Genomic DNA, 20,838 nt, shown 5'->3' with positions numbered 1-20,838 from the left:
TGCTCCTCTCATCCACTCAAAGGTTGACTGGTAGAGATCCCTTAAAGGGATAAGTTCGCCTTTGTACATATATTTCATTGTTTGTCATCTGTGTTTGTTTACCTACTTATTTTGTACAATAAAGAGTTTACATACATACATACATAGATACTGACGATAAATTACAGACTTTTGACGTCCGATGAATGAAGGGTTTCGGCGTTTCGCTTTTAATTCAATGTCCTGTGTACAAACGCTAGTAGCTTTAAACAGGTGAGACAAAATAATTCAACAACTCACAATGGAATAATATTTTATTTGCTGAAAGTTGAATCTCCTTTGAAGACTGTGGTCGTTCCTGGCAATGGATCTTGGATTGTTTGGTACTGTAGTGGCTATTAATATCAACTATTTTAATGGTACGGGCTTTACCAAATATTTATATTTTATAAACTTACAATGTAAATCTATTTGATTAAGGCTAGTAAAAATCATACAAAAAACTTATCAATCTATTGTTAGTAAAATTACATTAATATGATAAACCACTATAAGTTATCTCTACATACTGCTGAAGTTGGGTTTGTTACTACAGGAGTATTGTGATCACGGGTTTGATCCAGGAACAGCCTCAGGCTATAACTGACTTCCCTTTGAATGTCCTCTCTTGTAACATAATGATATGTTCTTATTGCTTAACAAGGAAAAGGTCGTCTGCTCCTTCAGGGCTAACGCAGAGATGGCTATGCCCAGTACGGTGACGAAAGCCACTTTCAGAGGCGGGGAGTGGGCCTGTGAACTCAGCTGCGGATTAAAATACCTTTTCCACACCAACATACCATAGACTATTGACAGATGACTTTAATTAAACAACTAACTACATCTTTCATTTGTTCTTCATTTATCTTCTCTTCATTATCTAGATAGACTATATAATAATTGAGCACTTCTTCCATTATACTAAACGTAACAAAGGGTTATTTTCTTGGACACAACGTAGGTTCCTTATTCTAGACCGCTAGCGATCACTTGGCCAATTTTATGACTCAAACAAGGTACCTAAAACGACTTGAATTAGGTTTAGGTAATCTGAAGGCTGAGGACCCATAATAAGGTAATACTTAATAAATAAATTCGGTTTGTAGGCTTCGGTGTAGGTTTTAGCTAAAGTTTAAAATGTTTTAGGGAGGAATCGTTACATCGAGCAAAACAAAAACAAATGCACGGCCGTACCATACTTTTCTCGAAGCCATTCAGGCTATTTTTAAACATAACAATTACTTGATCGACGCCCTATAAGTTACATACTACGAGTAAAAACTTATTGCCTAGGTATTACTCGTAAATATTCTTATTGCTGAAGTTGCAGTAGTAACTATCTATTGCTACTAGATTTTAATTGGAATTATTAGTGATTTCTACCGCCGAGATCAACCGGATTATGTTTTATATTGCCTCGTTAAAACTTTTATTGCATGCAGGAAGAATTTCGTTCGCCGAACAATGCAATCTCAGCTAACTGCCGGGCGCTATGAAAACTGCTACTTGGCTTAAACCTTATTAAACACTAGCTACCCGCCCCGGCTTTTTACGTGTGTAATTCCGAACGTAAGTCATGTGAATTTATTTTCCGGCAATTAATTGCAAAAAAAATGTTTCCCTTACATACTTAACAAATTAATTAAATTTTATTGTTAATATCTAGAAATCCACTGTGAAAAATATGTATTTAGCATAATAACGATAACCGCATCAAAAAACTTTGCGTAAATTAAGAAGAACTAACTATCTACGTACTACTTATATTTTTGACACATACTTGGTACTTACATACATATTATAATGTCAACCTGAATTCAGTAATACTATTTATTGGAAGCATTGTAGCTTAATGAGCATTGATGTAACTAGGTAATTCTAAAGTCCTTATAATTATTATATCAACCTGTTGTAGATGCATGTATTCTCTGTTTGCCAAATTTTATCACGACAAGCAGACAGAATTTCATGCGCATTTGAAGTATAAGGAATTGTGTATTTTATCAACATTTCATAAAATACACAATTTTCCTTGTTAATTGACGAATGTGACATTTACTGTGAAATGGTTCCAGTGGCTGACTCATGAATCAAAGTCTTCGGCCGTACATCATACTTACAGTTGAATTTGTATTGTGTTTGAATTGGATCCAATCGGCTTCCCAGGCGGCGTGCACCGCGAAGGCGAACAGACCCTGGACGTGTCTGCAGACCTCACGGAGCTGGGCCGCAGCAGCACAATGGTCGTCTGCAGCGGCGTCAAATCCATCCTAGACATCGGGAAGACATTGGAATACCTGGTCTGATATTTCCTTCCTGTCCCCAATATTTTTTAACAATTTAAAAAATTTGTTGCATAGAAACGAGACCACAAAAAAAACCAATAGGCACAGCTAGGGCAAAAGTCGAAAACATGTCTAAGGACGTCTTGTTTTTTTTAAATCTCGATTTAAGGTTTAAACTGACAGTAATTCTTGTATGCATCTGACAGGGCTTAACCTTTTGAACGCCACAGTCGGCCACAGATGCCAAAAAAAGAAATTTCGGAAAATCGCTCCATAGGCGCCACGTAATGCCAACATAGCGCCTATGGCACGATTTTCAGCTATCGCGTTTTGCCGGCCGTGGCGGTCAAAGGGTTAAGACCACTTTAACCCAGATTAAAAGCCTGCAAGTGGACGTTAAATCTGTTTGTTTTATGAAAATGATTTTGTATAAAAAAATAAATATAATATTTTTTGCTGGTTTTACTTGGACTATTAAGTACCCAAACTGCATTTGTATATCATGTTTCAAAACAAATTAACTCGCAGGAGTTGATAACAGACGGACACATAGAAACCGGACAAGCTGAAACTGAATAAAAGCTTAAAAAAATTAACAAACAAGCAAGTGAAGATACCTGTTGACTCATGTAAAGTATCACCACCCGTGAACACTTGAAACATCAAGGGATTGCATATGCCTGGAGGATTAAGATAAAATACCTCATGTCTCAGTTAATTCATCGGCTGTCTTACTCTTCATGCCGGACACACAGCATTTTGTTCAAAAATATTCCATGTCGTGAGAAGTCAAAATATACTCAGCGGCACAAAATTTGGCCCACTCTACGAGTACATACATAATTACCTATTACTGCATATTGAGGGCCAGATTTTTTGCCGCCAGTAGGTATATATAAAGTTACGAGTATTAGTGAGAATCACGAAACTTTAAAATATTTTGTGAATTTGATTTTAAAAATCGATTCTCAGGAAACTCAGGGGGTATGCGTGTGCGCTTTTGGCGCGTCGGGCGATTTCCCAGCGTTCTACACGGCGCGGTCGGGGCACCGTGCGCCTCACCGTGTGCCAACCGCCGCGCACGCAGCCAAGTTACTGGCCGCTGCGCGTGCACTGCACCTTGCTTCAGGCACAGTTGTCGCTGTTCCAATACCCGGCGAATACGCTATGGATGGTAAGACACAACAACTTGTAATTGTAAATGCAGAATTTGCAGAGGAGACAAACTAGCGAATAGTTGAAAAATGAAAGAAATTGTTAAGTGCCTCGTAAAAATGTCTTACTGAATTTCCATAGGGAACAGTCGGATTGTGCCGGCACCTGAAATGTCAATCAATAATTGTATTAAATGAGTGATTGTTCATATAATTTTATGAACTATACTGAGCTGAAAAAAATCTGGCCCTCAAATGTATGCAGAATCGTTAATTTTGTATGAAGGCTGGGCCAAATTTTGTGCCGCTGAGTATATATTTGTACTTAATATTTTTTCTACAGAGTCAGTGATTGAAAAAGCAATTTCCACTGCTTTACAAGACGCAAAAAACAAAGGAATCCATGGCAAAAGCGTGACACCGTTCATATTGGCTGCTGTCGCCGAAGCGACAGGGGGCGCCTCCCTTGCTGCCAGTATCCTTTTGATTGCGAAAAACCAAGCAATACCACGCGCGTTGGTATAAACGTTAGTAACATGATCGCAGGTTCAGTAAGTGACATAATGGATTAATAGTGTACACGTTCAGTACACCTTATGTAACGGTTTTCTAATTGTAGGTCCAAAGTGGAGATAGCGATCAAATCAGATTAGTGCCCTTTCATCAGCACGTTGCACGATAATTTATTTACGTATGCAACACCACGTCGCGACAACTTTATGACAATGTAAAGACTGCTTTAAGGGGTCGTACGACTTAATTTTAAAAAAATATTAGGATTACTATGATTATATGATTACGATTATCAAATAAAGGCAAAGGAACGTACACAGCTTGATCTCGGTAACTATTTGAAGCATCATTACATGCCAAATTAAACGCCGCTAGTACTCGTTCAGAACACTGAACACTTAAATAATAGCAGAAAGCTAATCGCCCAACCTCTTTCCTTAACGACTTACAGACATCGCCCTCATAAAGAACAACGCTCAAGTCGGCGCCGATATTGCCGTCGAATTTAACAAACTCAAGAATGCCGACCATTTAACGAACAGTTTTAATATTGGATTCTCAAGGGGTCGCGATACGACGTCGCGGGGGCTCCATACTTCCAGCGCCTCTCGCCCCTACGAGCCCGTGCTCATCATCGGGGGCTCCAACGTAGACAGAACGTATAGGGTCACGGAACAACAAATTAAGGTGAGTGACAAGTAAAAGAGACAAACTATGCTTATCTACTCGTCAAATAACAATTCCCAAAACTTAGACGATCCATTCATTTTGATGTGTACGTATTTCAATATGCATTGTACTCGTAACTATAATTTAACCATAAGTATACTTAGGTAAAATAAATACCGATCTTAAAAGAAATGTTATAGTTTTACTGTTAGCCATCGCAAATTTTCTTTTATCTGATTAGCTATTTTTGCTTTCTTATGTGAACCATAACATTACTACATACATAATAAAACCTTAGAACTTGGTATGAACTGGCACGTTGCGACGAAACTGAATACGGTATTTGACTATTTTGTATATGTTTTATAAATTAAAACTACACAGTGCCTGTTATCGAATAGAAAAACAATTTTTAAGCTACCTTTACAAATAACAAAGTTATAGGTTTGAAATTCAAGATTACACAGAGAAAGACACACTGGCATGTGACGTCACACGTCAGTACCGCCATACTTGCTGCATAGAGAAAAGCGTTTGAGAAAGAGACAGGTATATAGAGTTTTCAAAAAATCAGTATAAATCCAATTTTCAACCGATTTAAATTTTCTCTTCGCTAAACACTATCTGATTATCTATATTTTCATAATTATATTAAGATATGGCAAAATCAGGAGTTGTCAAATACCGTATTAGGTATCGTTTAAAAAGTGTAACCCTAAGCTAATAATAAGCACTAAGAAAGCCAAGTACTTAATCAGTGTATCTTATTTTTAAAACCTCTTTCTTATTTCCTATAATTCTGTCACAACTCTATCACAAAAAGTAGATACCTCTTTTGTCACCGCTCATGTGTCCATGCATATTTTCTATCATTTTGTCCATAAAATCGTAGCGATGGATGTTATTACGAAGCGTGTGATTTAGTTAAGTGTGTACACGATAAAATCTGGCCATGCGTGATCTGGTGTTACTTTGCAATGAATGCTAATTCTGAAGCAGCACTTTTTTAAAGTATTTTTTAAGTAATCTGTGAGTTTTAGCTTTATGTATTTAACGGTGCCTAAATTATTTTGAACAGCGTTTTTTGATAATCTTCATTCGTTTCCAACTTCAATGCCACAATTGGGATGTCCCAATTTTTGATAACATATAATAAATCGAAAACCATTTGGAGAAATACGCTTTGTGAAGCGTTTTCAGAAATCAGATTCCAAAAATGTGATAAACTGAATTAAATAAACCAAATTTAAGTAATGACCCTCATTCGACCCCTGCAGTGTCCCGTCGTAAAGGCAGTTATAAAGCAGGTCTACACACTTAAGCAAATTGACAGTTTGAAATGTTGCTGTCCTGCTTATAATAGCAAAGAGTGACAAAGATAGAACTTTAATCACATGATGCGCACCCGGCTTTAAACAGTTGTCATTTATCGTAAAGTCCGAAATGTATAGGAGTATTCCCAATGTATTTTTACAAATTAAACTATTCAATTACAACGTTACAAGTAAATACAAAATAATATAAATATCAGATTTTAATAAAAAATATCTATTTACTATCACACCATTAAACAAACATAGGAATAATCGAAGCTAAAAGAAGACAAATAAATAATAGTTGATTATTGTCGTGGCCTGGAAGTAGGCAATTGCTGGCTGAGTATGAGTATTAAACGGACGAGCCACGCAATACGAAGCCAGCAATTGCTATTCCAGCCGAGACTAATATAAAGCTTTTCTCAAAAATGGTGAATAATTCTGAAATAGAATAAACTTTTTCTCAAAATATATTATAAAATTTATTTATTTTCTAATATTTTTCTTATGCTTTCCCGCCTTTTTTCATTAAAAATAAACTGCAGGTGTATTTTTCCACCGAAAAAACCACAAGCTATTTCAGACCAAATAGAAACAGTCCGGAGTTCCAACAAAATACCTGATACCGGCCATTAGACTTGGCTGTATACGACTTGTGCCAACATTTCCATGGCCTTTTTAACTTTAAAAAAAAATGTGACTGATTGCAGGCGCGCTAATGAGGGCTATCGCGTATAAATTCCCCACTAGAGGCGCTAGTGTAGCGTGAGGTCTCCGAAATGTCAAATCTCATAATTTTTGTGGGTGAGCTACGCGGGTTTATTTATAATTAGAATAATTTTGTGAATATTGTGCAATATCTGAAATTAATTATGGCAAATATGCGTTCCGGGGCAATGAATGTCTGTGTTTTGAGACAGTTTTGTCTTTCGGAAACCTTTGTCCTCCCTTTTTCCCGAACAAAACGGGGACTATGCAACACTGTGGCATGCTCGATATTTTTATGGTACGATTTTAAGGTGTATTAAATATGATTTTAATCTAAACTTTGTTTTCACACCCGTAAAACCAGACTTTGAAAGCCATACTTAAAAACCTCACGCGTCATCTAGTGAGACAAAAAACGATAGCCCTCATTCATTATTGTCGAGCTAGCGCGCCTGCAACCTTTTTAACTTTTTAATTTTTCGGTTACCATAAACTATGCACTTCACCTTCTGATATGTAAAGAATAATGTCATCTTTTACGGACATTTTTGAGAAAAACTATTTGTCATGGTTCATTTAGGACCCTAAGCCGTGCTTGAATTATTGTCAAATTGTAATGCCACAGATTATGTTATGTACGACCTGAATTTTTCTAGGAAATGGAACGTGGCTGTCTCACTGTGACGTCATCCAGCGTATTTCGTAAAAAAAACATAAAAAATTAAATACTCATCCAAATTCCAAATCAATGAAAATGGTATCTTAAAATATCCTATTCTTTCCAAAAATAATTTTTTTTGGAAATTTTTGGCGCATCCCAAATGCTGTTTTAAGCTCATCAGGATATCATCTTTACAAAAAAAACTAGCTATTGTGAAAAGACAATGTAATAAGCTATAAAGTAAATTGTTAAATTTATATATAAGATATATAACACCTTTAAGATATATAACACCTTAGAACTTCAAGTTAATTATTGAATTAATATACAACAAAATTAAACGACAATAAATAATAGGGCATATTAGGCAAAGCTCTGCGCAGGGGGCGACACTAGCGCAAACCCATGATAACGTCAGTTCCTCAGAAGAATGACGCCATAGAAGCCACACTAAAATAGGAACTGAAATCAATATACTTGGTTCACTTTGATTTATGAAGGCTGCTGATAGCCTGATATGTTAAAGAAAGATTATACGCATATAAAAGACGGTTCAAAATTTCGTAGGTTGTCACTACTTATTTTCTGCGTAGTGATGTGACTCAATCAATTTCAACGTCGATAAATTTAAAAATCATCACCACTTAAAAAAAAAACTCGTACCTCAAAATAGAAAATTTTTCTGAGTGAACTTTACGAGCATAATGTCAAGGTTCAATTTTGTTGACATATTGATTTTAGATACGAGATTTTTTCAAAGTAGTGATGATGTATAAAATATCTACAAAAAAATCAACAGATTTTATGGGGAAATTATATTTATATAAAAATCGAAAGGTCCAAAAATAACAATAGGTATTATAAGACCGAATTTCGTCTGTCTTGCTATTAATGCGCTCACTTTTTTGTTTGTGTAAATTTTATTAAGTTGCGGTACAGCCCAGTGAAATATAATCCTTTTTGACGTATTCAGACTTCAGTCTCTGCAATTAATTATAAGTATACTGAGTTGGGGAAATAATTATGTATAAATAAAACAAGAAAATTTAACAAACTCTTTATTTAATGCATTTATTATGACAGTATTATTAGCTCTCAGTCGCCTAGCGCGTACCTTCGGAAAGTTTGAACAACCCTACCGTTGAAATCGAAATATAAATAAGTAAGCAAAGTTACCCGAAATGGTTTGAACCACATACTAAGTTTGATCCTAAATATATTTTTGCGGATACAAAACTTTAATTTTCACTGGGTATGAAATAAAATTGCCTAATTCCTTACAATGATAGGGGTTCTCAATCACATCGGGAATATTAACTAATGGAGGGCAAACTAAAATTAACTACAGAAAAGTAAGTCCGTAAAAAAGCACATAGCTAACTAACATTAGAACTTATAGTACAAGTTTATCAAAGGTTTATCGTAAAGTTGGTGTAGCACTAAAAATCAGGTATGCAGTAGGCAATCTTAAGTAAAATAAAGTGACAGATACTGAGTCAGTAGTGTAGAGTCGGTGTGGGTGAGCAGAAGTCTTAGGCAGCACTCGAGAGACGATTTGTATGTCCTTTTTTTACAATTAAACAGTTTTGCTACAACGAACATAACGTCAATTAAGTATAAGTACGATTCTATAAGCCAAGGCACATATTATTTTACCGTTTTTTTGGAAGAAATGTAGGATTTAGATTGGATCCTAGCTACAAATTATTCAACTTTCCGAATATACATTTTTTTATTAGATTGTTTGGTACATTCATGTGAGACCAATGTTAAAAAACTATGTTTCTGCTCAAATTCACAAAATACTATACTCTAAGCAAACATAATACGTAATATCGTAATTGTTTTAGGTACAATATAATATATAATCTAGTATTTCATAATAAGTAGATACAAATATGGTTTTCGAACGATAGTATGGCTGCAACTAGGGCGCGAGGCGCCCGCGCAGCTCGCTCGCTCTCCAAATGTAACACCTAATTTCATATATGGAAAAGATTTTTAACCACAACTTGTTAAATATTTAATTTCTGACACAGCCTTTAAATTTAACGTACTCGTATTCTCGTTTCGCATGACATTGTACCAATCCATTTTGAAAGCAATATATTTTAGAAATATAGGTATATTTATGTACGTGGGGATGTAGCCCTTCAAAAACGTGTATGTAGGTACATGATAAATATCGTACGAAACGTTTTAATTTATCTGCCAAAAAAGATGTTTATGTTGTTTTAAAATTGTTAACAAGCATAATCGTAGGCACTACGTATTTTAAGCTCATATCAGTACTATTTTGTCAATCTGTCCATGCACAATTATTCGCATTCTACGCACGTACAAATTATTGTAATTTATTTACATAAATAGACAGGGGGTGCGCGGCGCCACACGGCGCGGGGCGCGCGGCGCGACAAGGGGCCCGCTCTCTTCTGCTCGGGGTCAGTAAGCTCTGATTATTACTTCTAATTTGAGTAACAACGCACAATATACTATAACATATTGAAAAACTCCATGCATGGCAACATCCCACCGCGCCCGAGAGCGCGAACGCGTCGGAGCGCGGCGGGGCGTTCTACACTACATGTTGGACTTGACTAGGGTCGCAAGAGGAGGACGAGTCAATCGCACTAAGTGAAGCATGCGCCCGCCGCCTGCCTCGGCTGTCTAGTCTACACAGCGCGGACTGTATAGTACCTACGGCCACTCGTGCATCGAACATAATTTATTAATGTATGTTGATCTTGACTAAGGACTCTATTTAAAAACATTATTGTCTATGTTGTAGAAAATTGCAACTTTGTTCCGCATTAGTTTGATCGACGGTATTTCCTTGAATTTTTGTCTGATGAATCTATGTATGTACCTACCTAGATATCGGCACGTAGTGTCAGGAGTTTAAAGTAGAAATATCAAAGTGTTGAATCTACGTAAATATTTTATAACTTTACATTATTTACTGAACTAATATTTAGGTACGTAGGAATAGGAAAGTAACCTGACAAAATCTTACATAATTCAGATACAAATATTCAAAATATATCTTATGCTAAACACATTTGAACCTTGATAAGAATGGTTAATATTTTATAGCCTGGTGATTGGTGCCATTTATTGATTGATGCGTGATGTCAGTTACTGACTGTGAATCGGACGCCAGCGGGCTGCGGTCCTCGCGCCATCGCGAGAGTTATCTGTGTCCATTGCGCGGCCGAAACGCTCACAGCACATTAAATGTGTGCCAGCACACGCAATGAAAAAAGAAAACGCTCGCAGCAGCACGACGCACCCCGCTGTCTATTGGGGTCCAGTCGCGGCCTAAAGCTTTGCTGTCACCGTCTGTTGCGATCCGATTTCGAAAGTAATTATTGGTACTATATACGGTCTTGCACAAAAAAAATAACTTAACCCGATTCACTTAATTTTTAACTTTAACAAAACTAACTGCCAAGCATAGGAACTAAACACAAGCTTTGCTCGTGCATTCGACTTCACTGATATACAAGTAACTACCTACTATAGTTCCACTCTCGTCTATATTTCTTAGTTCACAACGCCCTTCATTAAGGAAACATTCACTGATGAGTCTGGATTTTATCTACCACTATTACATGCATAAAAGTCACACAGAAAAAATTTCGGCACTCGCAATAAATTGACAGCTGAGCGATTAAAAGTGGATTCCCGCGTAGAGAGCGGACGCGTTTGCTGATGCAGAATGTCGTCTTTTGCGCGCGCGCGATCACAGCTCGAATTCGGAGCGGGTGTGGCGGCGCGTGTCGAGACGCACGCGCGCGGCGGCGCGGCGCGCGGGCAGCAGCTCCGCCTCGCAGCCCTCCGCCGGGAACGAGCGCCAGCGCCGCCCAAACAGCCGCTCCAGGTAACATCTTAGTCAGATCCGGGTCGCCGCGCTGTCGGCCGCCAGGGGCCGGTACTCGCCGCGAGCCAGCTCGCGCATCTCGCAGTTGTTGTTCCCGTTGATGGTCTTCGGCGGCAGCGGCTCTTCGTGCGTGCCGCGCCGCGAGCACGGGTCCGACACGCGCCCCAGCAGCGCGTCGCGCTCGCCCGCGCGCTCGGGACTGCCACCGTGCGCGCGCACGCCTCCGTTGGCGTTCACGGCGTTCACGATCACGGTCTGCGACAATGGCCCGCCGTGGAGCGGGCTCCCGTCCATCAGTTCGCCGGCTCCGAGTTCGCTTCGTAATATTCTAATTTTTTGAATCATCTCTTTTATTTCGTATCGCAGAATACCTAGAAAGCATAATTTCAAGAACGCGATCACGCAGTAACCTAGAACGAACAATGCATCCGCTGTTCTTTTAGTCCAATTTTGTAATCGGTCCGCGCAAGGAGCCGTGTGCGGTACGCAGTGCGCCGGAGTGAAGGTGGCCAGCGACGTGGTGGCCGTGGCGGAGAAGAGCGCGGGCGAGGCGGCCGGCGAGTGCGCAGGCGCGCGGCAACAGCTCGCGGGCAGTGACGTGCGGTTGAACGACGCAAAGTCGGCCGGCCCGGTCACTCCGCAACAGCGTTGCTCCCTTTGGAGGCGGTCCCAGGCTTCGGTGAATTCCATATCAGATTCGTAGTCCCTGAGGAGGCGTAGTTTTAATTGCGGACGTAGTTCTCGGCACACTCGTTCGAACCGGAACGCCCAATAAACCCCTATGGCGGCATCGCCAACGAGCAGAGCCAGGAGGGCGAACCAGTAGGCGTTAAGTAGTCGCTCGGAAAGTCGAAGTGCAGCGATACATCCGAGCATCTGCAAAAGGCCCGCCTGAACTGGCAGCGCCGCGTACCCATAGAGAAAACCAGGTTGCGCTGCACCTAGACCCGGGACCAGACCGCGACGGTAATCGGCTAAAGCGCGGCCTGCCGCAGCACAGAAGGCGAGCGAGCCCAAGAGCAGTGCGCCGTTGCACGCGTATATCCAGATGCGGTAGTAGCGCATGGCGCGATGCGCTGAGGGGTGGGCGGGGTTGCCGCGGAGCGCGGGGCGCGCGGGCGGCGGCAGCGTCATGGCGTCATCCTGCCGCCCGCCGCGCCCGCGCCGCCGCCACGCGCCGCGCCCCACGCCTCTGAAACATCAAAATCACTATCATGGTCTATCCTTTCTGCCTGATTACGAGTTAGGTGTATCTACATTTGCTGTGATCTAAAATCTTAGATCTTCACAAACTAACGCAAGAATCAATATATTTAAAACAAAGTAACCAAGTAGGTACTTAGTTTGTACGCAAATTAACGTTTTCAGTGCCTATTTTAGTAATGATAATGAGTGTATGTATTTTTTGTAAGTGAGAGTCAATTATGAGAACGACCCTAACTATAAATGCAATCAGTTTTGCTTCATTAGTTTCTGATCAAATCTAGAACAATGCACAAACAATCGCGTTATTATCTCTGCCATCCGACAGCAGCAGCCCCGGCCTGCTCGCACTTAGCGACAGTTCAGCGGCGAACGTATGCAAATTCAATTTTATTCATAACAGAGTGTAATCCCTCTTGGCTCAGAGCTGTCGCCGGCGCCCGGCGCCCGACCTTCGCACGTTTCAGCGCACACACCTTTGTGGAGCACAAACTTTGGCTATACTACTTCTCTCTACCTATTCACTAATCTATTTTGATCAGCTTTTCAACTGAGCCAACACCATAAAATAACATTCTACTTGTAAGTGTATATAGGCAGTCATGTGAAAGATACCTTTAAATAAATGCTGGGTTTTAGATAGGTACGCAATTGAGCAATTGATTATTCATAGATCAGCGGTTTCTCATAATTCGTTAAACGTATCGAGCCTACCTGCCATGTCTCATTATTTACAGTCTCTTGATATCTGAACAAAACAAGTCCAATTACGAATAGATGAAAACGAAGTTGTTTACTCGGAGAGGGAAGTTCCCGATACCCCGTTGCGCCGTGCTGTTCGAAAGAGGTTTTCCTGTTCTTAAATGAATAAAAGCGTTTTTAAGCGACTTTCAGATGCAAATTCTGATGCGATTTTAGAACAGGTTAGATAAAAAAAAATATGATTATATTTTAGAACTGATGTTTTCCTTAAATTGCACAGCGAATGTTCATAAGGGAAGCTTCAATAAAAACAATTAAAGTAGTACAGTAGTAGTTAACACTTACAATCCGCCACCCGTGCCTTGGGTTAGTATCCGCGTTAGTCACAGGACAGGCCGAGCAACCCTCTGCAGGGCACCTAGCACGCCTGTTCGGGGCCTGGAACAAAACCACCGATAGGTACAAGTCCCGTTTTGGCATAATATTATGTATTGGTAATAACCTAAAATGCTCTGTGACATCTTACCGAATTGATTCCGAAACGACAACAACAAACAATACATGAACAAATAATTGAACAAATATCATGCAGTCGGAAAGTATTTCAACATTAAAATATGTCAGCTTATCACTTGTCTCATGAAAGCGAACAGTCATACCATAATATCTGCGGCTTAGATTAGAGACTTGTAGAGCTAGAATGCTGTAATTTTGCATGACTATACCTACTATGCATGCCAAAATGTTTTTTTTTTGTAGATATCTCCTTTATTCCTCAAACAGAGGGTCGTGGGTTCAAACCCCGGCTCGCACCTCTGTGTTTTTCGAAATTCATGTGCGGAATTACATTTCAAATTTACCACGAGCTTTGCGGTGAAGGAAAACATCGTGAGGAAACCTGCATAAACCTGCGAAGCAATTCAATGGTGCTTGTGAAGTTCCCAATCCGCACTGGGCCCGCGTGGGAACTATGGCCCAAGCCCACTTGTTCTGAGAGGAGGCCTGTGCCCAGCAGTGGGACGTATATAGGCTGGGATGATGGTCTCCTTTATATGTAAAGTGGTAATACATTTTTATTTCTCATCTAAGCCTAATTATAGTGTGCGGTAACGTCGGATCGGCCTTTTAAAAACATTATAAGTATTTTACACCATTTCAATTTCGGGAATGCAAAATATTACGCTTTAATGTGTTTGAATGTTAAGGAATTAGTGTCCCCCTCCACAATTCCATTTGCTAAAGCGTTAGGTAGGTATAAAAAAAACCGAAAGAAATCATGATCGAGTCGATCAAAATTAAATAATGAATATTTGTCTCATATTAGTACGGAATTATTTAATGGTGCCTGATTTAATGCATAATTTCAATTGTATAATCTTAAAACGATACCTGTAGTTGACGCTTTACCTACTGGTTTTTTATTCCACACGATAGCTTTCACATAAAATAACTTTGTCAAGCCTGAATGTATACATACACGATACAATATAACCAAATGTTTAACCTCCTCCTCTATATAACCAAATGTTTTTTCCTAACTTGGTTAGCTGGAAGAGATCCCTTTTTAGGGATAAGCTCGCCTTTGTTCTCCTCTCTGTGTATTTGGATTTTTATTTTTATGTGCAATAAAGAGTTTACATACATACATACATACAATAAGTATTATTTACTCGTAGAACTGTGGTGTTCTACGTTCTAACTCTCCTTGTGGTTACCTTCTTTACATTAATGGTACCTACTCGCACATATTTACCCGGTTCCTTCGTAATTGTCAAATGTTTAGCCGTAAGCATAATGTTTGAACATACTATTGACGAGTTTAGTAGCATAGCAATTCGTATGTGTCTTAACAGTTCGTTTCTCACTCGTTTTCTACTGCTATGCACTCTATCGTACTCTATCTAATCTAGTACAAATGGGGGTACGGGTAGTGCCACGAGAGTGAATGACAGACGCAGCTAAAATAAGTTCGACATGTTGTAGCTGTGTGTGTAATCATTCACTTCAACTCTCGTGGCATTATCAATACTAACGTGTTACCTTTACCTGTGGCTTAGCTGGCCTTAACAAATAGGTATAAGCAGTAAAATTGAAATTCCTGATAATTACGTACTTAATTTCCTTGGAAATTCCCAAGAATTACATCGTGGTCTTAATTTACGTGTCGTGAGGAGAGAACCCGTGCAAAATTTGAGGTCTCTAGACTTAACGATTGAGATTTCGAGATTTTTGCATGTACATCCCAATACGGAGGGAAAACCGAGAAAGATATTTGGTATACCCGTACCCTGCTAGCTTCGAATCAAGTCTCATCCAAATAGTCTAGCTAGCCGTTTTGGCGTGAAAAAAAAACCAAACGCGTGTGAGTTTACAACGTGTAAACGCACACACACACACACACACACACACACAAGTACACAAACTTTAGAATTTATAATATTAGTAGAATTCTTCAGCGAGTCTTTATTGTTCCTGAGTAAATACCACGTCGACAGTCCTCATTGTGCCTTTAGCGAGCACTGGCCGGAACGGGCCTCGGCATTTCGCGGTGTTACGTCTAATAAACCACGTTGCGCCATTCAATAAGTATTATAATCGCTAACTTTAAAGGTCATTCTCTTCTCGGTTCTCAAGGAGAAATGCTTAACAAAGGGTGTGGCTGTGCTGCTGCAGCAAAGGATATCGCACAGTCGAATGCAAATATGTATGTCGGCGGCCCATCGTAAAATCCGCCAGATCACGAAATTCCTAGGCATATCGTGAAATGACGCCATTTCATAAATTGTCTAAGGGACATCCGCCATATCGTTCAAAACTCACCGTTTAACTATTTGCCTAGTGACGTTTAGGCAGGTCATGAAATTCCTAGGCATATCATGAATCGCCGCCATTTCATGATTTGGCTAGTTTAGGCAGATCATGAAATTCCGAGGCATATCATGAAACGCCGCCATATCGGTTCTGGCACTTCGCCGGCCACTGCCGCGGCAAACTCGTTTCGCTCGCTCGGCTCGTGCGTAGTGGTCACAATTCATACTAAACACTCCTCGCTTCGCTCGTCGTTTCTAAATTTTTCTTTTTTTTCAACATATCACGATGTGCCCGGTACAAAGCTAGGAATATCGACGAATGCATTGCTCTAATCGATCGTGCCGTGTTTCTCAGGCACATCGTGATATGCCTGGCCAGCTTTTAGGCATATCATGAAATGGCGCCATTTCATGATGTGCCTAGGAATTTCGTGATCTGGCGGATTTTACGATCGGCCGCCGACATGTATATGTTATGGACCAAGTAATTAGTAAGGGCATTATGTATATACAAGCTATACTGGGCAAAGAGATAATTATTATCTAAACTTCATTATTTATCACATTGTCCGGGCATTATGAATATTGCTACATGATCGTTGGGCAATTTGATTACAACTGATTCTTGGCTAGCTGAAGTCTGATTCATTCAATCGGAAAGTTAGGTGCAACGACGAAGTTCAACTGTGACCAAAACAAGCCAGAATTAAAATCTACCATTAAGATAATTTACTTTACAGATTTTGGTAGATGTTTGTAGATTCATTAAATTTTACGTAAAAAAATATTAGTAATGAGACATGTTTTTTTATTACTTTTCCCAATAGGGGATAGACATTATGTATAATGCCCGGGCAATGATTAATTAATTAAATAGTTGTTATCAAATTGCTATCTCATATTGCTCATTTTTCATAATGCCCGGGCATGTAAAGGTCACAAACGGACAAACATTTAATTTGAAAGAAGGTTACTGTTACTCAATACTCCTTCATTTTGTTAATGATGAAAATAAAATATACGACTAGCATGAAAAAAAAACACTTGCGGTAAGATAGGCCACCCTGAACCGTTGTATGACCCCATGTAAGTAGGTAGGTATAATTTACCTTTTCTATGTATGATTCACATTTGGGACATTGCGAACAATAAAAAAAAATTGTGTTGCGGCAAACTGGAGAAAATTGAAATGTGTGGGAAATAGTTACACCTCATGAAAACCTTTTTTTTATTTATGGACCAACGATAATACGCATAGTACATGCATGAATCACTCAATAGATTAAATTTCAACTGAATAGGTTTATTATTGTCTTGACAATGCAGTACACGAGTATGCAGTAGGAAAACAATAAATAACATGATCAAGAAACACATAATTTTTTATAAGAAGATACATTTGATCAATAGTTTGTACGGAAAAACAATGATAAAAGAATTTAAAAAGTCCCAAGGTTCCGACTTAAAAACTTCTAACTTATTACAAAACAAACGAAAATTCTGAAGCTCGTTGTATTTTACCAAATTAAAAATTATGATAGAAATTTGATTTAAATTGTTGAACTTTCAATAGGTACTTACTATTAAATACGTACTTACTACGAAATACCACAATAACTGCATGATAATATTGAAATTATGAATTGTTAAAATGCGCCAAATAAATGGATACTGAATAATAACAGATGTGACAGGCGGGGCCAGCTCTTGAATTAAGTATTTTTTTATTCATTTAACAAGCTTGTTTGAGCTCGCGGCTTTAAAATTAAACTCGTTAGTAGATGCATTTATAAACATTACGGCCGGGTGGCAAAAACGAATATGTCTTTAATAGGATTCTAGCGTTGCCTTCCAGCCGTTCTCTGTAAGCGTATTTTCCCCAATTTTCGCCATTTTCTTATTGATTGGCAGCATTAAGGTTGATGAGGGTGCCCGGACGATTCGATGTCGCCAGCGCCGCATTATTGGAAATTTTGGCTTGAAAGTGTCATTATAAAAGTGAAAGAGCTAGTTTTATACTTATACCTACCCGTTCAACAGATTAAATAATCTAAGCCACTTAAAAAAAGAAAAAAGTTATCAAGTGTGAGTCGGACCTGCACACTGATTTTTCCGTAGGTACATCTTTAAAAAACCGACTAAACAGGTAAACCGTAAATAATTGGTAAGTACTCGTATGTTTCTTGTACGGGATGCCCTTAGGTTATTTTTTTACTTTTGTTTTTGTTTTATTTCTGTAAAGGTTAAACTAGAAAATCTCAAACTCGCAATGATAATAAAAGTACTTAAATATGCTGCACCTCAACAAATAAGTCGGTCTTAGGGAAAAAGTAAAATTAAAAATAAACGCTTCTTGCATAAAGCGCCCTTCATTTTTAATTTAATTTGTATTTATTATTTGTTGTTGTACTAATAAAATACACATAATTTGTAAATTTCAGCGATCTATTTCAATTCTCGAGATATAGCTCTGTGACAGACAGACAGGCAGACGGGCAGCGAAGCGACAGTAATACTTAGAGCTTGTCGACCTTCAAGTAGTTACAAAACCCTAAAACACATTTACTTCATAGGGCAACTCACATTAATTAATTGATCATTAATTGACCTATAAATAGAAAGGGGACTCACGTGTTTTCCCCAAGATTAATTTCCAACGCAAACTATGGTTAACTTCTAGTTTGATTTCATTATCACAGTGCTAGGTAGTCTCGTCTATTGCAAAGAACTAACGTATGTATTTTTATAACAGTGCTGTGCCTTAAAGGATAAATGTTGAAGCAATATATCCTTTTACAAGCTTTTATTTAACTTCGTAGGTATATTTATTTGTTTAAAATTTTACAAGATAATATGGATCCACTTACAGTAGTCGGATTCACTTTAAATTTAGTATACCTACACATATATAGTTTGGATGACAATGCTAGTTCAGTCAACAAAAAATAGGTAGGTACAGTCAGCAAAAATCTTGTTTAAAAATTTACTTTTTTTAACAAAACTTATTTAAGATCTTTATAACAACATTAATCGCAATAAACAGTTTGATTTTGAATATTTTGAACGTTATTTTAGAAATAATTTGTAAAAGGATTTAATATTAATAATAAGCATTTAGACGCTTGAACTTTTGTAGTGTTTGCCGTATTCATGGAGCCAATTAAAAAGGGATTTGATGCTGCGCAATGAATTATTCATTTTGTCAAAATGTTGCCGGGGCGAAATTAACGTCCAAGTTAGCGGCGCACCGCGCCCGCAGGCCGCACCGCACGGCGTCGCGGCGAGTCGGCCTGACTTAACTCGTTGTTGAGACAAATTTCTTCAACGAGGCGCCTTCCACAAAATCAGACTTCTAACATTTTAGCTAATAATTTCAATGTTTCGGGTACAAGCGTCATAGGATAGGTCGGATAGATTTTTTAAGTGAAACTTCGCTTGGCACATTTGTAGTAGGTATATATTTATATCACGTCGTAAAACTTGAACTATTTTAATTTGGACAACCAGCTTTAAGTTATGAGACTTTTACTCTGAAATAAATTCTTGCTCTAGCTTAAAGGGTCATAGGACACTTCGCCCCATTTATCTTGAGTTTTTTTTTATTGTGATTTATGCCGCTTCGTCACTAGTTCAGAATGAATAAATATAACTGACTTGCTATTGCTAGTGAGAGGGAGCACTCTATACAAGATTATTATTTTTAAACTAAGTAATATTAACTTTTATACGGTGTGTTACCGGCAGCCAGGCTTTTATTAAGGGAGGTTAAAGTAACGTATTTCTGTAACTTAACCATGGCATTAATTTAATTAACAAACTAAATTTCAGACTTTGCTAACATTCTAACAAAATTATAATTGCCAGCAATGTAAAGCTAACTAAATTGACAAGTAATAATCAAAGTATCGGTCGGCTGTAACAATATCTTAATATCTAGGAACTCGATGCGGCTTAATACGCCCTGCAATCTGTCAGTACTCTCTCGTAATAAAGCAAGTATTGAAAATAGTACAATTGTCTTCTCAATCGAGAAGTCCCTGCTGTCGTCGGACATTTATTGCAGTAGCAAAATCGAAACGTCGTTATGCTACTTACTTACAGAGAGCAAGAATGAAGTAGGAGTACGAGTAAACCCAGTTGGCAGCCAGCCAACGCGCCGCCTGCCCGCCTCCGAGTAGCCTCGCGCCCGTGATGACTCACCTAAACCGATCACTCATTAAAAATAACAATCATTTTCGAAAATAATAAAAGCCATATGCGCAGTGCTTCCCTGCCTGCCAAGATTATACCTTCACCGAAATACCTAACATTGGGGATGGTCATGACATGATGAAAACTGAATACAACATTCCCGTTGTCGTTTTTGACAATCTCACTATTTTAAAGCATTTCATAAGCGATTATGTAAGAGCCCCTAGAGTAAGGTTAAATTTACGCCTCTCCGTTTCCTCTTGCATTATTTAAAATTGCTAAAATTATCATGTATTTAATTGAACTAATATAATATAAGAAAAGCAGAAAAGTATCGAGGGTACGTCCAAAGCCAAACGCAGTATAAATGTACCCACAGGGACTCACGTAACGGTGAAGGAGATTGAACTCTTGTCAAGAGAAATAATAATATGCAAATGGAATTGCCACGGGTCAATGTGTCAAGGTCTCGTTGGGTACTCATAGAATTTTATACGGAGGGGCGGTAAGACATATGAGCTCTGCATATTTATTATACCCACATTCTTTTGCTACTAAAATATTACTTTCTCACTGTGCTTGGGAATATTATCCGTGCGTATTATTTCAGGAACCTACCACAAGACACCGTCTGACTTAAGTAGCACGCGCACGATCGACTTTGTAAGGTATTATTACTCTATGACGGCTAATTCTGTAAATAATTCAAAATTAAATCACATATTCTA

The 20,838-nt window shown here is 38.6% G+C and overlaps 2 protein-coding genes across 10 annotated transcripts in view; one reads left to right on the top strand and one right to left on the bottom strand.

Annotated features, from left to right (window-relative positions):
• The window catches only part of LOC141428284 (uncharacterized), a 155,422-nt gene that overhangs the window by 31,179 nt on the left and 103,405 nt on the right, over positions 1–20,838 (top strand). For both annotated transcript variants that reach the window (XM_074088187.1, XM_074088198.1), the window contains exons 5-8: positions 2,185–2,318; positions 3,276–3,477; positions 3,801–3,932; positions 4,422–4,657. In XM_074088187.1, the coding sequence (XP_073944288.1) occupies positions 2,185–2,318; positions 3,276–3,477; positions 3,801–3,932; positions 4,422–4,657 (704 nt within the window). The remainder of the gene's footprint in view (positions 1–2,184; positions 2,319–3,275; positions 3,478–3,800; positions 3,933–4,421; positions 4,658–20,838) is intronic.
• The window catches only part of LOC141428292 (uncharacterized), a 74,968-nt gene continuing 62,498 nt past the window's right edge, over positions 8,369–20,838 (bottom strand). For all 8 annotated transcript variants that reach the window (XM_074088217.1, XM_074088236.1, XM_074088208.1 and 5 more), the window contains 2 exons: positions 13,455–13,547; positions 8,369–12,396 (listed from right to left, as the gene is read on the bottom strand). In XM_074088217.1, the coding sequence (XP_073944318.1) occupies positions 11,217–12,338 (1,122 nt within the window). In that variant the 5' untranslated portion in view covers positions 12,339–12,396; positions 13,455–13,547 and the 3' untranslated portion in view covers positions 8,369–11,216. The remainder of the gene's footprint in view (positions 12,397–13,454; positions 13,548–20,838) is intronic.

This window comes from Choristoneura fumiferana, chromosome Z (genome assembly GCF_025370935.1).
Source record: "Choristoneura fumiferana chromosome Z, NRCan_CFum_1, whole genome shotgun sequence".
Classification (NCBI taxonomy): domain Eukaryota; kingdom Metazoa; phylum Arthropoda; class Insecta; order Lepidoptera; family Tortricidae; genus Choristoneura; species Choristoneura fumiferana.
Note: the sequence above shows the minus strand (reverse complement) of the source record. Positions and strands in the feature narration are given on the sequence as shown.